We start from the raw sequence: 17,621 nt of genomic DNA on the forward strand, positions 1-17,621 counted from the left end.
CCTATGACAACTTGTACTTTTGTGTGTGCTTCATGTGCTTTGTGGGTGTGCAACAATGGGCAGATGCAATTTTGACTGCAATTCTGGGACCTTATCTGACCTGTATGAATAAGCATAAATTTATTATCAATACAAAGATACATGTCTTTCTTTAATTCGTCCTAATGACATGTGTTTCTAAAATACATGGAGACCTGGAGCCAGACAAGTGGACATTTCTGCGTTCATCCAGAGTCTGTTTCTACAGTCGCTCACCTCCACATCCAGACTGATACCACTCGAGTCTACACATCCACGCACACAAATGCTATTTGCACTTAGTCCCATTTATCCGCCGTTACAAGCTATAATCCCCTTTCAAAAAGTATGAATGCGCTGGAGGTCACGATAACGATGAAACTTTAAGTGACATTATCATTTAGAATCTATAAAGCAGTCAAGTTTAATGGTGTGTGTCAACATGTGCGTGCAGGGTTTGCATATCAGTGCATAACAGTGCAGACCTCAGAGACAAACATTATTAAACCTCCACTGTGGCTCATGCAGGACTGTAAGGTTAAAAGCATTCAAAGGGCAGTTATTAAAAGGCCGTATCCTAACATTTCATGGCCTCACAGTCATGCATAATGATTCACTCCGTTGCCAGCATATAATAATGAGAGCAGTAAAATAAATAAATAAATAAAAAAACCTGTAGGCAACAAAGCTACAGTTTGTTTTGAAAGGAGCCACAAGTGAGAGTCACTTCCGGCTACTTTTATTTTGAAGTAGCCTACATAAAGCGGCTTAATTGCGCCTAAATCTGATAATTACCGTTCTCCCTGCTCTTCTTACGTTTTAACTTGATTCTATATTAAACACGCTTCATATACACAGTGCACACTGCACTCCACAGCACACCGACATTAAACTAGGTTAAATGGTATTAGCCGAAGATTAATAAGCTACCGTCGCTTTGAGACTGACGGTGTCTGGTCTGGTTGGATCACATATTAGTTGAAATACAGTATTTATTTGTGAGTGGGTAAATGGTTCGCCCTTTGGAAATAATGAAACTACACTGTAGCTGAATACTGTGGTGTGGAAACTGAACCCACCTCTCACACAGCAGATCCGTCGCCCGAGTTGTAGTTTCGAATTTTCTCCACCAGGTGTCACCAAAACAGCAGTGAGCTCCAGGAGGGATATTATGTTATTTATATTTTGGGCCCAGTGACACACACACACACACACACAATCACATTGCCTCAGTGGGCTTTACAAATCTGTACAGTGAACGACAACCTCTGTCCTTAGACCCTCGATTCGACTGAGGAAAAACTTGCCATATTGAGAAAAAAAATTTAAACGGGGGAAAAAAAGATGGAAGAAACCTGAGGAAGATATATCGGATACAAATTATAATATATGTAAAGTGTGTGGATCCAGGAGGACGACTGAGCAGGCCGAGGCAATTTATTGAAATAATATGAGTTAAAAGAAGAAAAGTGAGAAAGGGGTAGGGATGTATAAGTTTTACTTCTACCTGCTACTACTACCTCCTTTACAGACACTGTTGCTTTTTTTTAATTTTTTTTTTTTTTATGATGTTTTGAAATTTTGGTTCAAAATTAAAGACAGTAATTCATTCAAAGATGTCAGCTTAGTCATCATAAATATATATCACATGAGTTCAGGTGGAGGTGGTGGTGGAGGAAGTAATCAGAGCCTTTATTTGAGTAAAAATACCACAAAGTGAAAATACTCTACAGTTAAAATCCTGCATTCAAAACCCTACTTAGGTCAAAGTAAGTAAGGCTATAATCAGCAAAATTAAAGTATGTCAGAATTACTTATTGTATAGTAAAATGCTTCCTGTCAGTGTTTTACTATTATATTTATTACATATGATGAGTTTATGTTGTATTATATTGCTGTAGATGTTTAAGCTCATTTTAAATAGGCTACTTTAAAGTTGCAGTGATGGTGCTGTACTGAATGATATCTTAACTTTTACTCAAGTATGACTTTTGGGTTGTACCCAACGACAGCAGTGCATCATATTCTTTAAGAGAGTCATATGTTTGCCCCAGGTGAACCATGTTTCTCTAAAAACTATGTCATGGGCTAGAAAAACAGCCTGTCTTCAGCTTTGTGACAATGTATTTTCCAGCCGATCCAACATGAAGAATACAAGAAGCTTATTTAACAAGTGGGAGAATTTTCTCAACCCATAAAGTAACACGCTATCCTCCAGTTTATCCCAAACTGACTTTTCCTCTTTAAATGTGACAGAAGCAGATTTGCCCTTTGAGACAACTCGGATGTTGTTAGAAAGTGATGACGTGTGTCTTCTGGTGCCTGGCTCCGGCTGTAACGCTCTTGAAGGATTTCTCTGATTGAAAGCAGGATAGCCCAATTTCCAGCCCCATCTTAATCTCCGCGCTGGTGTTTCTATTTATTGCTGAGGTCACGTGAAATTTGGCCTCCTGTGCTGCACTGCATAATTGGGAGACAGATCCTTTTTTTAAACTGCGGAGAGAGAGAGAGAGCCACAATTACAGAGAGCACGCGGGTCTGTGAGTGTTAGGGAATCATCATTTTCGGTCTGTCACCTTCTCAGATGGATTCACACAGTTGCTCGCATGACTCGTTCACTCTGTTCTCCACCTCTCTCCAGCACAGTGTCACTTATAATGGTGTTTTTATCTCGGACATAATAGGGGAGTAATTTGCAGAGGGAGTGAGTGGAGTTCATGTAAGCATGGACATGACCTAACTGCAGGGGTGATCAAAAACAACTTCTCACTTAAACTGCCTCTCTGTCAGATCGTTTTAACTTTGTTTTCCATTTTTCTGATTTCTCCAACCGCTTCCCCCCCACTTGCAACAGTCATCCACTCCCCCTCTGACTCTCCAAGAGGAATGCACGTCCAGCTCGACTCGAGGATTCGTCAGGAAGAGTTATTGCAGAAAACCTCCACCCTCGACTTGGATTTCGGCTAAGTGTAAAGGTCACTGTTACTCCCACACATAATGGCAGTGGCTGCACAGTTGTGCGCACTCAGAGGCTGTCCGCCCCCCAGCAGACTCAGCACGTCATCGCATTCCTGCTTCTGCTGCCTGTTATCAGGACTTTGGGTTAACACAAACACAGCACAGCAGGACCAGGGAATGCTCACTTCTCCTGCTCGCTATGAGCACCAAAGTCTCTCTTAACCTGTGGCACCAGAACTATTTCAAGTGTTAAAAGTCAGCGTAAGTCACACGGCACATGCAACCTGAGACACGATCTCTCTGTGGAAACTCTTTTATGAGCTGTCCCTCCTGCTCGCCCCATACTTTGATCAAGGTGTCGCTGCTCTGCAGTCTGTAAAAGTGGCTGATTCTGTAGTGTTATTGTAACAGCATCCCCTCCACAGGCCTCAGTAATGTGGGCCAGAGGGTTGGCTCATTCGTGGATCTTAGCAGAGAGAGAATACTCCCCCCCGGAGTGTTATTCTTGCCTTGGTGGACAGTGGGGGCGATAGATGCTCTCTGGCTCAGATGTTGTGGAGCCCAAGGAGCCCCTGGGGCTTGTGGCAACACGGTAAGAGGACAGAGATCATTTGTTATGTGATTCTTCTTCTTCTTTTAGGTCCTATTGGAATTCATCCTGGATCCTGTTTTGTTTAAACAGGCTGGCTCAAGTCAATTCATTAAAGGAGACCTGGTATGCTTTGTCTGTTTTTTCTTTCCTTCATAGGTTCTTGTGCATGTTAGAAATCTTGAAAGTTAAAAAGGTCAAAGAAGCCCCCCTCCCCCACAGAAAACACTGTTCCTGATAGGCCTCATCAGTAGTCCCGCCTTTAATTCTGCGACTTTGTGACATCACAAGTTATCATGTCGCATATTTGCATGATTTATACCTAGCAGCTAGTTTGGCACCTAAGAATTGATTTAGCACAGCTGCTCTGTTGTTGTTAGCAGTGCTGGGTCAGACATGTGTGAGCTGACCAATCAGGAGACTGGGTTTTTGGGAGGGGGGCCTTAAAGAGACAGGAGCTAAAACAGAGCGTTTTAGACAGAGGGGGAGTGCTGTGTGATGTGTTTTTTGGGCATTAAAGCACATAAACCTATTCTGGTAGTAACCCAAACTAGAATATAAGAAACACTTCACTAATGTGAACATTGACAGCCTACACTAATGTCTCAAATCAAGACAAGTCACTAGTCTTTAACTTCCAAGTCCAAGTCGAGTCTCAAGTAAGTCCGAGTCCACCTCTCTGGTGTAAACACTAACAATCCCCTGGACCCTGAGCTCCTAGTCCAAACCACCAGCTGCACGGCTAACTGAGCTAACTAACTAAGGCAGCCCCCTATTTGTTTTTAGTGTGAGTGTGAATGTTGGCCAATTTCTTACATATTGCACCTTTAAGAAAAGGTTCTGTCTAAATTAAAGGTCTCACATGTTGTGGAATGTAAGGATTTATGGCCCGACCAGTTGAGTGCTGCAGCCCACAGACCCTGGGGCTCTGGCCCCACCTGTGCACTCTTCATAATGACCAGCCAGACACTCAGGATGGATGTTACTGGATTAAAAGCCACCCAATTCAAGCTTCTTTTCCCGTTTCAACCACGTGACGAACCAGAAACATCTGCATCTGTAAAAAGATGCACTCCTTTCTGGACGTCTGCAAAGCCTCTGCCGCAGCTCCTGTCACTGCTCCCTCCTGCCCTTCTTTCCTCGATGCCCCCTCTGCTCTACTGAAACTGGGGATATTATGGAGCAACATCTGGCTCTGATTAAAACCTTCTCCTCCCTCTTTCCCTCCCCGCTCACGTCATCCCCCCTCATGGCTCTTTGTCATCGCCGTTGTCCTTTCAGCATCTCCGTCCGAGTTCTAGAACGGATGAGTTCTCGAACTCTCTTGTCCGTCTGAATCCTCCCCACTCGTTCAGTCTCTCCGCCCATCCAGAGCGAGCGGCCTCCCCCCTGTCATACACCTCTTGCCTCCTGCTACCATTTCCCCTTTTTCTGCAATAGTCTGCTTTGTGTGCAAGCTGCAACATGATGCATGTGGGCTGCATCTGGGGTTTCTCCTTGTTCCTGTCTCTGAGTTTAGGATGGACCAAGGCTCAACAGACCAATTACACCAGGTGAGTGTGAGGAGAATGTGTGTGTGTTTGAGAAATGTGTCCTATTGAAATTAATTTGTGACTTTGCAGAGGTTAGGAGTCACAGTTTTAGTCTGCGACTTCAGGGTGAAAAACTCTCTGAATACTTTCCTGCCTCTGTAAGTAAATTCTTTCCACTTCACTGTTTGATTGGGCACAGAGTTGTCCTGTTGCTATTTTGGCTCATGATGTGAGGCGTGCTGAGTCTGCAGTCACTGGCTCAGCCAGATGTTAATGCTTTTGGTTCTGCCTGTGGGGTCGAATCACAGTGACTTGGCTCTGACTCTGGACATCTTGGCTGTAATCAGCAAGCGTCTGACTTTGCTGGGGTTCTGCTGTCTGAGTCTGTTGTTTCTCACGACTGAGGGATAAGAGTCAAATGCTTTTCTTTCTTTATTGTGAAACATGAAAAAGACATACATTCTCTCTCTTGACACCACAAAAAGACTATGACAACAAAATGCCAAAAAGAGTTCATTATAACAGGCATTTTGCTCTTGGCTCAGGAGTATGCAAGTGAATCTTCTGCACCTCTGCTGGCAAAAGTCTGAAATAGGAAATTTTCCCCTCATTCAGTAAGCTCTCTGTGTGTCTGGACTTTTGGAAAGCAACATAGTTTATTACATCAAGTAGCAGAATAACTATGAGGTTGGAATATTTTCCCAGCTGTAAAATGGGTTTCCCAGCTATGACTGAAAAATTGAACTAAAAATCTTTTTGGTTCATCCATTCTCATTTTTTATGACTAAGCAGTGATAGGCAGTTTTTAACCATGACACCCATCCAGACACATTTTTCTGCTGTGAGCTGTTTCTTACTGTAATATTTAACAGGGTTTTAAAGCTGAAAAGTTATTAAAATGTGAAATTACAAAAGGAAATCTCTCTTGCCCATCAGTGCTTTACAGCTTTGGAGTGGATTAGGATTATACCATCAGAAGCTAGTTAGAGCTCATGCGAGGTCCCTGGTGACATCACTAAACATAATATTATGGCAGAAGTTTTCTGTGCAATTCAACAAAAAGTTAAAATGTGGATGGTTATGGATTCAGTTTGGTTTTGTTTATACTGACCACTTTTCTTGGATAGTTCATTGCTTATATCTGAATAATAGAAACAAAAATCTATGGAAGCCCAAAGGGTTCAATGTCCAATCAATCTAAAAAACACAATTAAGTAAATAACTGTGCAAATAAGGTGTGTAAAATACATGAATGAACCAACAATTTGTGAAACAAATGAAGAAATTGTTAGAAATCAAGTCATTTAAATATATATTTATTTAATTTTCATATTTTTAAATATATTTTTTAGTTACACATATTGTTATTTCACTGAACAAAACTTTTGCACACTTGTGGATCGAGAGGTGTATAAGAGAAATAACATGATGAAGAGCTTTGCACCAAAACGCTGTTATTACATTTTTCGGATTGCAAGTGAATTTTTTGTTAAGATACTTATTTCAAATTGCACATTTTCTGTACGTATTTTGTAATGTTACTATTTTGCAAATTGATAATTATGTCAAAAATAATTGTTTGTTTAATTGTTGTTGCTTATTTTAGTATACTCATCCTCATAGAAATAGTTTTATGACTTATTATTTATAAATCCATCCTTATCATTTCTTTTTTGTGAGCACAGGGACTATGAACATAATTTTGTACAACTCTGTTGTAAAATGATGAAATAAATTAATCTTGAATAATTACTCTGTTATTTATTTAATATTAACCACTTTAGGGCTCCATACAAACAATCAGCACTTGACTTTTTCAGTAACGTGAAGCAACACATCTTTTTAAAAGCTGTCATATTTCTGACTGAGATATATAATTATGGTTAAACAAGGATCTGTGTTATTGAATCATCTTCATATACACTACTGTTCTTGCTACGGAGCTTTAGAGTTACCACAAATAACTCGATGATTGTTTGACTGTTACTTAATTGCTTTCATTGTAGGTCATCTAATTACAGATTTTAATTAGGGAAATCAAACGCAAGCAAAAATTTGTATCAACACCCAGTAGAGGGCATTTAATAACTTTGCGGTCTGACTAATGAAATTCCTTCTTTATTTACAGTACACTCACTTTATCCAGTAATTTCTACAATACACCAGTGGCCTAGAGACTGCTAAAGGAAGCCGGTCGAAATACTTGAGAGCGTCTCAGTGGACTTGTACTAACGCAATTCTATTGTGTCATAGAGCTACAATGCCAGTAATGGTGTCCACTCCCACTAGTCTCTCCCCATTGTCTCCACAGGCCAGTGTTCTACTGTGGAGGAGACCTGGTGGCAGACTCAGGCTTTGTTGGCAGTGAGGGCTTCCCAAGCTTTTACAAACCCAACAGCAAATGCACCTGGCGGATCACCGTGAGTCACTCACCCTGCAACATGTCTAAATGCTGACTCCGTCCTCACTCATTCTCACCCTCTGACTAATGTACAATCCCTCTGGTTTTCCAGGTCCCAGAGGGAAAAGTGATCACGCTCTCCTTCCGCATTTTTGACCTGGAGGCTGATTCACAATGCCGCTACGACTATCTGGATGTTTACAACGGCAATTCCAACTTGGTGCAAAAACTAGGTCGATTTTGTGGAACTTTCCGGCCTGGCTCTCTTATTTCGACCACAAATACCATGATGCTAGAGATGGTGACTGATGGAGAGACGCAGGGCAGAGGCTTTGTGGCCTACTTCACTGGAGCCGAACCATATGTGGATGGTATGTGGTCACAGTTACGAGGGTTGCTTTTCTTTATTTATGTTTTATCATGTATACAAATATGCCCACCCTGCATGGGGGTTACGCCACACCATGACGTATAGTAACCAGTGGGAGTTTTCACAACATGGCAACCTAAAGTTTCCTCTCATTAATGGCTTCTAACTGCTCTTTAAATGTTTTTTAGCCAGCAGCAGTTGCAAATTTTTAACCATTATAAATGATGCTTTATTTGAAGGTGGCGCTGGATATTTCAGGCTTTTATTAAGCCATTTTGTAAACAATTGACACTCTTTAGTCACTGTAGTGTTTATAAGCAAACTTCACATAACCTGCACTTCCCCATGTTTGTTTTTAATTCTTAAATCATTAGCTTATTATATTTTTTATGGATTATTCTGCAATTTTAAAACATTTTGAAGCCTTTCATGACTGCATGGTTTATTCCAACCCTGCAATAAGGTTAAATACCGACGTGATAACTGCACGGATGCTTTTCCAGCCGAATCCAAAGACTTTCATGCTTTTCAAGAAACCAAAGGCAGGCTGCCAAAAGAGAACAACACGGAGAGAAAAAGGAAGTGATTTGAGGGAAACAGCTTTGCTTTCCCTCAACTTGCCAGCCTCTGTTTTGCAAAAGTCGATTGAATCTTGCTCGAGAACAGCTTAGCTCTTAACCTTGCTGATAAATTTAGCAGCACTTCTCTGAGCATGAGCTCATGAAGTTGTCACTCAAAAGATGTATCAAGCAACCACATGGAGCAGTTTATGCTGAAAGGGGATCTGCATCAAACATCAAGAGTGAACACAACTTGCTAGCACTGTAAAACAACACTCCATCTGGAAATCTTGTTCAGTTAATGGATCACAGCAATCCTTTTTCAGTGTGAAGGCCAGAAAATGAAACTTTAAGATTTATTTAAGTAATGTATGCTTAAATGTGGTACAGTAAGTTCTTTGCTGATAATGACTTTGGTTTTTAAATTATTTATACATGGGATGATACATGATGTTGTCAGACTCTTGTAAGTGTCAAAAAAACTAACACTTTTAATGGACGTAACTGTGATGATCATAGTTGCCCCAAAGGATTACACTGCAACCAGCTGAGCGATCTACCAGATTGATTCCGAAACTTTTGGTTATTATGAATCATTTTCACAATAAAACATCTAAACATAGGGTCCAGGATTAAAAATACTGGAATTTCCCTTTAACGTGCCAACCATGAATCATGACGTCCCCCTGGGAATTTTGTTCTCTCTCCTGACATTTCCTGTTATATCTCTACTATCTGCTACACCAGAAGAATAAAATGCACGAGAATTAGAAAGAAGGAAAAACACGCATGATAACTGATGTTATGCCCCAGATAGCAAAATTGTACCAGACACATTAATACAACCCATATGGGCAGTCCACTCCTGTTTGCCAGATCTGACCACAATCAGGCCATACCATGGCCACGTGTCAGCTAAGAGCGAGCTGAATAAACCATACTTGTGCTGTTATCTTCATTCATTGTTTGACTTGTTTCAGCCCAACAGGTCTGTGGGGGGAAGATAACCAAGGCCCAGGGAGAGATCATGACGCCCAACTGGCCCGACAAGAAATACCCACCGGGCACCAGCTGCTCCTGGCTCATCACTGTGGAGCCTGATAGGGTGGGCAACACACTCTCTCTCAGCATGCAAATACTATGTTTTCCAAAGCCTTTTACACACTCTACAAGGAAAACAGCTGGTGATCATTTCATGTCATATTTCTGTTTGGGTACCAGGTAATCCAGGTGAGGTTTGATAAGTTCGTCCTGGAGGCTGACAGCTACTGCCGCTTTGACTATGTGGCGTTCTTCAATGGTGGCGAGAAAGATGACTCGCGCCTGATTGGAAAATACTGTGGCGATCAGGCCCCAGAGTAAGTGGCAGATGTCTCTGAAGATGTTTCTTGGCCTTTAAAGGGACATTATGTAGTTTTGAAGAAGAAATCCAAACTCAGAATTTTAATGTTTTCAGTATTATTAAAGGTAATAATACAATTTTTCTATAACTGAATAAACAAGCTGTTCTCAGAGGAAAATAAGGTCCCTACAACACTGTTTGAAGCTAGAAAGGTGGCAGGGTCCGCCAAATATAAACAAAGTAAAACAGTATGAAATTGTGTTGTTCTTTAAGGTCAGTTTGTTTATTCAGTTTATTGAATCATGAAAACAAAGAGAGTTTGTTTCTTTGGTTTGTTTAGGCATAAAAAAAGGTAAATGAAGATCTTTAAAATGTCTTCCCTAAAACTACATAGTGCACCTTTAAAGCCTACTTTAACCTTACTACTTTAACTTCCAACCTCTACCTGTCTCCTGTCCAGGCCCATTATGACCACCGGCAACGTGCTACTGGTCCAGTTCGTGTCTGACCTCAGTGTGACATCTGATGGGTTCCTCGCCAACTATGTCAGCGTCCCACGTGGCTCTCAGATACCGTCAGTTGACAGAGGAGCCGGTACGAGGCACATCCCCGCAAGGCCTGCAGTCAAACCCGCCGCCACCACCACAAAGCCACCCACCACCAACAAATACGTTCCCACTGTGAGGCCCAAACCAGTGAAGCCCACGAGAAATCGCGGACAGGGCACCACAGGCCAGGACAGAAGGCCGCCTGTCACAAATGGAAAGAGGCCTGGTGGGTGCAGCTGTGTTCACACTGAGCCAGTGTGTTAAAGCAGAAGATGTAGAACTAATGTGCACTTTCTTTTCATGTTTCTAGTGCCTCAAAATCCTCTGTGTGCCAAAGCCTGTAAAAGAGAAGGGACCATCAAGACCGCTTACTGTGCCAGCGAGTTCGGTAAGTCTCCTGACGTTCACTTTCAAAACAAGCAATTGTAAAAGTTAAAGTTGTGTTTTGACCGAGGCCTTCTTTTTTTCCAGTGCTAACTGGCAAGGTGACCTCTCTCTCCCCCGGGCCCCGAGGCACTCTTCATGTGAGCGTCTCCCTCATTAAGGCTTACAAGGCAGGTCGACTCACAATCACGCAAGTCGGAGAGACCATGTCGGTGAAGCTGGTGTCACAGTGCAAGAAGTGCCCGCTGTTCCGCAGAGGTACAACCGTCTCGGACACACGTGCACCACAGATAATTAGCATTTACATTTTCTGAAAGACTCTTTGTAACACTGAACAATCTTTGTGCTCTTTTTTCCCTTCCTGATAGGTGTCAACTACATCATCATGGGTCAAGTGGATGAAGAAGGACGTGGTACCCTGCAGCCCGGTGTATTCACAGCTCCATACAAAGGCCCACATCACAGACTATTAACGAATATCGGCAACCAGCCCTGCTAACTTCAAGTCCGAGCAGGCCAGGAAATCCAGGACACATATCCAACACCAGACATTACAATGTGAAATACAGTAAAAATATATCATTAAACGTTTAACCCACCATTTTAAAGGAAGTTATTCAAACACGTGCCAAACTTTTTGTTTGTAATTTATCTAAGAATAAAGGTTTTATATCTCTTTCAAATGGTTTGACTGAATACATTTCTGACATGTCAGCGCTCGCTCTGTCTCATCTGTGTCTCTGTTGCCACCTAGTGGATTTGGAGGGTGATGGCACTCAAGCTAAACTTGCCAGCAACTTTTTTTCCAAAGCAAGTCAAAGATTTAAAATCCTGTGACATGAGTTGACCAACACTAATGAAGTCTAGCATTGAGATTTCAAGTCTCACGCGGTGATAAATGATCCCAGAATGTTTGCTTTTAAATTGAATTGAGGAAAATGAGAACAGTACATTCACTCTTAAAGGTATGTAGTTTTGGAGAAGAAATTCAAACTACAATATTAATGAGGTAATAGTACAAACTCAGAAATATTTATTTTTTCCATAACTGAAGAACTGAACTGTGTATGTCTTGTAACGGAGATTTGAAAGTACTGTACCGAGGTGACCTCTGGCTGCTCTAGTTCAGTGTCTGCAGTCATTTATAACAGCTGTCTTACACAAACATGTACAGTTAATATCTTTAAGGTAGTTAAAGGCAGCCAATGTAACCACATTATCAATTGAAAGACCTCTAAGGTAAAATAATTTAGCTAATTAATTTGAGATTTAATCTCAGCAGCACTGACAGAAGTAGGAATTTCAAGCACGAGTAAGAGCCATTGAACTGTGGATGAACTGCATGAAAACAATTAAAAAGATCTGAGATTTAAAAGTTTTACTGAATTTTCTGAATATTTTCAGACCACATTTTGCAGTTTGCAGTTAATACATAATAGATACAGGCACCATACAGATTGTGGTATGGTCCAAACAGACAAAAACAAGTGAGCAATTACAAATACTACAGTAGAGGCTACTGTTGCAGTGACTGTTACTTATTAATACTGCTATAACTGTAAATCATTGTATTCAATTCTATTTTTGAACTGAACTGTTCAAAGTAGTTTATTTAGTACCTACTGGTACCTTTAGTAGGTTTTTTCCCCTTAATCTAACACAGAAGTGTCATAAAAATGTCTTAAATTGTAATGTGTAACAACATGTGATCATTAGCCTGTTACAAAATATGTGTTAACAGCAACACTGTGCTGCTAAAACTAAAGCTGAGGTTCAGTAATGATCCTCCCATAGCTGTTAACTGAGGGTCCTACATGAAAACTATCAAATACATTTTGATGAATGGACACTTTGGCTATTCTGTTTGTTATTACACATAATTAATTAAGGCAGCCGCTAAAATCAAAAGCTGAACTCCTGCTAATAGTAGCTAGCTTAGCAGATCTCAGTAGCTGTCATCTATTCTACTTTAATTTTCTCCAGTCAATTTAATGTAGTTGAGTGTGGTTAATATTAACAGCACTCGGACATGATAGAAACCGAACACAGAAAAACCTGCTTTCTATGAGCTATGGATGTTAAATAATGATAATAAACAAGTTCATTTTCTAAGACATACCAGTTAAATTAATATAAAGCTGGTTTCCAAAGACAGAGTGCAGTCGGCATTTTTAGGTATGATGTGGGTCCAGTGGCAGTGATTTTTCTTTTTCTTTTGGAGGGTTAAATAATATGATCAATGAATTACAACACGTCTATCTGTTTTTTGAGTTTGCCTTTAGCCCTGAAATCTTCAAACCTTCTTTATCACTGCATTACTGCTCTTTTCCTGCTGTCTTTAGATCAGCACAGTAGTGGTGGGACAAAAACATTCATCACAAACGAGATCTATTCATGTATTTATCATTTCAAAATACTGATACTGATATCTTTATTAAAGTACATTCAACATCAAGACCTGTAGTGTTGATAAATTGCATTATGTAATTTAAAAATCTTAAATTTGCAATAAAAAAATGCAATTCTTACAAGTCACCACTAGAGGTCAATGAATAAATCCAAACTCCTCTGTTTTGGGTCATTAGTTGAAACCAAAACCACTTATTTGGTCTGACTTGAAAAGTATTATTACTTTTAAAACATTTTTTTAAGTTACAAGAACACATTTTTAGAAAGTTATATGAATAATACATCAAGTACTTTATTATAATTTATCTTTGATGTGTCGAAGCAATGATGAAACTATTACCATTAACCTGTCATCTCTGCATGCTGCTTCTAAGTAGGACTCATATAGCTAGTGTGAGTAAAGAGACGATAACTCATGAGCCAGATAGCACACGTGCAACTCTGTGTAAACAGTCATTAAGATGTGGGAAACAGCAATAAAGTTATTTATCTACCTTTGCCATGAAAACTGACAGCTGTAACTAGTTTGGACATGAGGTTTGCAATAAGCACCATGTGTGAAAAGCTGAGGAAACAGTGTCCCATAAGTGTCTGTGGAACAAATTAACAAAAGTAATGCTACGCCTTTACATGCATACAATCTAAATCCACAAGCTTACTGTGATGATGTTGTGTGGAAGCTTAAAGGACTCAAGACTTTTACCCATCTACTCTACTTATTTCAACTTCACGTTTTTCTCTTAGAGGTGTAAAACACAAAGTTTGACAGGTACAGTGACACTTAATTGTAAAAAAGTTATAAAATACATTCAATGCATTGAAATTGTATACAAAAAATGCAATATTGACTTCCACACAATGACTATAAACGATGAAATATGATGGATTTTTACAATGGCTTTAGAAAAAGAAATACAGTGGAAATGTGCTTTTAAAAATAATCCAGCCTCATTAAACAGGGATACATATTACAACCATATACAATCCTCCTGTCCTCTCCTCTCCTACACCCACACGCTTCCCTTCCCCTCCCTCTCTGAGGCTCCCTGCTGGCCGCAGCAGCCTCCTGAGCCGCCCCGCCGTTGACGTGAGGCAGGCAGGTTCTTGTAGACGGCGCGGCTGTAGGGGATGAAACACATGCCCAGCTGGAGGTGTCGGGCCAGGCGGCAGAAGGCGGCGAGAGCCAGGACCAGCAGGGGGGTGAGCAGCAGGAAGCCCACGACCAGCAGAGCCACACAGCCAGTGTCATCCAGCAGGTCTGAGCAGTACAGGGAGGTTCCATGGGGCTGCACCTGGAGAGTAAGAGGGGGTATTTACTGTGGTCACACTGGAAAACTGAGTGATTAATTCAAATTTCAAAGCTAGTATGCATTAAATATGCTTGACTTTTTATCATGTGCAGTTGGGGTACACTATTTCCCCACAATGCATTGCACAAAAGCACCAAAGAAGCTTAGTCACAGCTGCAAAAAATTAAAATTCAGCTCCAGAAAGATCTGCTAAGATCTTGGAAAACAGTATCAGATCTCTGGAAAAACAGAACTGCGGCCTTTCCTGAATTCATAGTTTGATTGACAGTCGACATCATTTCCTGTTAGTACAAAAGGAACTGGAGCGCAGGGCCAGTCCGACCAGCTACTCCAATATACAGCCTCTCACACTTGTGTCAGTCAGAGAAGAAAAACAGAGATATTCACAGGAGACCTTACCGTGGAGTGGCAGAGGAAGCCGAATATGATCATGACGAGAGCAGGGGTGAGGATGATGCCGAACACGACGCTGGCCAGCGTGGCATTGATCAGTGCGATGATCATATTCTGTGCAGTGACCAGGACAGAGCACGCCCAGCAGTCCAGAGAGCCCCTCAACTCCAGGGGGGTGTCAGCACCTTCGCTGCCCCCCAGCGAGTACGGAGGCGGCACCACGACCCCTGACCCCGCTCGGGAGGGGGAGCCCCGCTCGGAGATTGTCTTCTCCAGCGTGCCGTTCCGTGACAGACTCATGTTCTTTGTGGTTTATGCTGCAGGAAAGGAAAAATAATCTGTCAGAATCTGTTATTCTAACCCAGCAGTTAGGACTGGGGAAATCCGCGCACTGAGATGATGTATATTTATCAGACTGTGCCAAGTATTTTAAGTATCTGATGTTGAAAAACCATATCCACAAAACAATCTGTCTGTTTTCTGTTGCGCTGAAATGCCCTGATTTCTCAAGTCTACCCACCAAAAACACGGAAAAGCTCAAGTATGTTAATCCATTAAGCATCGAGCGTCTTAAATAATGTGGTGAAAGGTGTGGAAAGTCAACAAAGATAACTTCACAGCACTAAGTGCGAGGAAATGGGCTCCACTGGCCCCACCTCCAAAGTCCAGGACAACCACCACCCAGAACAATGAGTCAGGAGCAACTGGAAAACTGAAAAATTCCACTTAACACTGATCTGAGATTCAGAACAATGTTAGGGACAAAAAAAAAGTAACAGCTGCTTCAGACCAACATTTAAAGTGACGAGAAAATGATTCAGTTCCAGCATTTCCCCCTTTTGTGTTCGCGGCTACTGTTGTTCTGCCGAGCATCATGTGAACACGTGTTTTACAAGCAATCTTTCATTGAGTTTCCGCCTGTCAACGTCATTTGAAGTAAATTACAGTTCACTAAACTTGTACCACCCCTGTCCATGATTAGGTCACTTGTTATGCTCCATAAAGAGAAACTCTACCCTCAAACAGCATTCATGGGCATTGTATGATATTAGACTAAACCTTTGAGCATGAACAGCGTCACGCAGAGGGAAACCAAGGAGGTCAGAGGACTTTTTATTGTTAGGAATGTGTTAACTTGTGGTTTGTTGTCGTGATAAAAGTCAAATTATTGTTATTTTTCTTCTAGACATTTTCATATATTGGTTCTGTTTGAGTCTGTCTTTCATTCAACCAATCAAGGAGCAGCTCAAACACTTCCCTTTCGATTATGTCATCCACACGTCCTTCTTGTCAATTGATTGATTAACTTCGGAAATCAAAACTAACCCGCCAGAATCCCTGACTAACATTAAAGTTCAGGTTGTTTCTTCAAAAACGGTGTACCACATGTCTTGAAGTAAACTTTTCTCAGGGTCAGTTAAAGTATTTTTCTCGACCTTCAACGTGGTTTAATCAAATAAGAAACGTGAAAGTAGTTTGTTGTACTCACTGTGCGATGTGTCAGTGGCAGCAGGGGATGGGACTCTGAGAGACCTGTAGAGCGGTGAGTGGTCAGAGACAAAGGGAATTTGAAGAATTTCCTCCTGATGTATGTCTTCTCTCTGTGAAAATCCAGATCTTGAGGGGTGGTATCCAAATGTAGGTTGAGTTTCTACTACTCAAATAAATCTAAAGCCTTCTCCTTTCGTTTCCTGGCTGATTTCCAAAACTATCATCAGATATGTGCCCGTTCTGAGTCTGAGCGTCTCCCTCAGACCTCTCGTGGAACAGGGTCAGAAAGGAGCTCTGCAGACTTGAGGCAAATTCTGCTTTCCCACTGGCTTCAGCGCTTCCTTCCCTGACATTCTGTTTCCTCACTCCGACTCCAGTTTTGCGATATGATTGAGTGGTTACCAGTGTGTGCCTGTGTGTGTGAGTGTGTATCCTGTGTTGCCTCTGATGCAAATGCTCAGGCTGAGAGCAGGCTGGGCTATGTTAAAGGCTGCTGCTGGAGTCTGGGCAGGGGAGCAGTGGAGGGTGTCTGAGATAACCCCTGGAACCAGGGGGAGGGAGGGAGAGTGTTTATTTGGACAGATTAGACGAATCAGGGTATGCTGGCCAATCCACAACACTTTACACCCTCACTGAGGACTTTCTCTGCTCCGCTGTCAGATGCTGATAAAGTGTGTTTCAAAAGCCAAAACAGCTCAGTTGGTTTTATTTTAATGTTCGTACTAAAAAAAGGCAAACTCCAAAAATCTGATTCATAACAAAATATGTAAACTAACAGATAAAGTGCATATCAGGGCTGCAACTAATGGTTACTTCATTGTCGATTAAACTGATAAGTTCACCCAAAAATGAAAATTCAGTCATTATCTGCTCACACCCACGCGCGAATGGAAAGTCTGGTGATTTTTTTTTGTCCACAAAACATTTCTGGAGCTTCACAGCAAAACAGTGCTGCATCATCCTCCTAAACAACTGAAGTGTGGCTCCGTACAGCTTGTTCGGCTTAATCCTGCAGCCCCCCAGCACCCAAACTGATTTAAAAAAATATATTATTTACACCCTTTAAAAGCCGATACCTTCACTGTAGCTGCCAAGCTACAATTGTTAGCACTATCTGAAGTGAGTGTATGAGCTCAACCGCACAACTGGAGTATAAATAACATCTTTAAAATCAATTTGGGACCCGGGGGCTTCCGTAGATTGAGTGTATGAAGCCGTTTCATGCTTTTTTTAGGCTGCTTTGTTGCGTTTTAAAACAAGTCCCCATCCACTTCAGTTGTTTAGGAGAATGCGACAACACTGTTTTGCTGTGAAGC

General features: G+C 41.4%; 2 protein-coding genes across 3 annotated transcripts; one reads left to right on the forward strand and one right to left on the reverse strand.

The window, feature by feature from the left end:
- Nucleotides 1-4,858: 4,858 nt before the first annotated feature.
- On the forward strand, nt 4,859-11,385 carry pcolcea (procollagen C-endopeptidase enhancer a). The gene is made up of 9 exons (XM_084374067.1): nt 4,859-5,118; nt 7,409-7,517; nt 7,611-7,869; nt 9,409-9,533; nt 9,650-9,786; nt 10,231-10,544; nt 10,629-10,706; nt 10,790-10,960; nt 11,071-11,385. The coding sequence occupies exons 1-9, from the start codon at nt 5,030-5,032 to the stop codon at nt 11,199-11,201; spliced, it is 1,413 nt and encodes a 470-aa protein (XP_084230193.1). The 5' UTR covers nt 4,859-5,029; the 3' UTR covers nt 11,202-11,385.
- Nucleotides 11,386-13,093: 1,708 nt separating this feature from the next.
- Nucleotides 13,094-16,793, reverse strand: tmem88a (transmembrane protein 88 a). 2 transcript variants are annotated; one of them, XM_084374004.1, is made up of 3 exons: nt 16,304-16,793; nt 14,821-15,131; nt 13,094-14,403 (listed from the first exon to the last, which is right to left on the reverse strand). In XM_084374004.1, exons 2-3 carry the CDS (start codon nt 15,112-15,114, stop codon nt 14,116-14,118), a joined length of 582 nt encoding a protein of 193 aa, XP_084230130.1. In that variant the 5' UTR covers nt 15,115-15,131; nt 16,304-16,793; the 3' UTR covers nt 13,094-14,115. The 2 variants fall into 2 exon arrangements, with proteins under 2 accessions (XP_084230130.1, XP_084230131.1); XM_084374005.1 differs by lacking the exon at nt 16,304-16,793 and adding an exon at nt 15,335-15,408.
- Nucleotides 16,794-17,621: the final 828 nt, after the last annotated feature.

Source organism: Pagrus pagrus (genome assembly GCF_965226575.1).
Source record: "Pagrus pagrus genome assembly, chromosome: 14".
NCBI lineage: Eukaryota > Metazoa > Chordata > Actinopteri > Spariformes > Sparidae > Pagrus > Pagrus pagrus.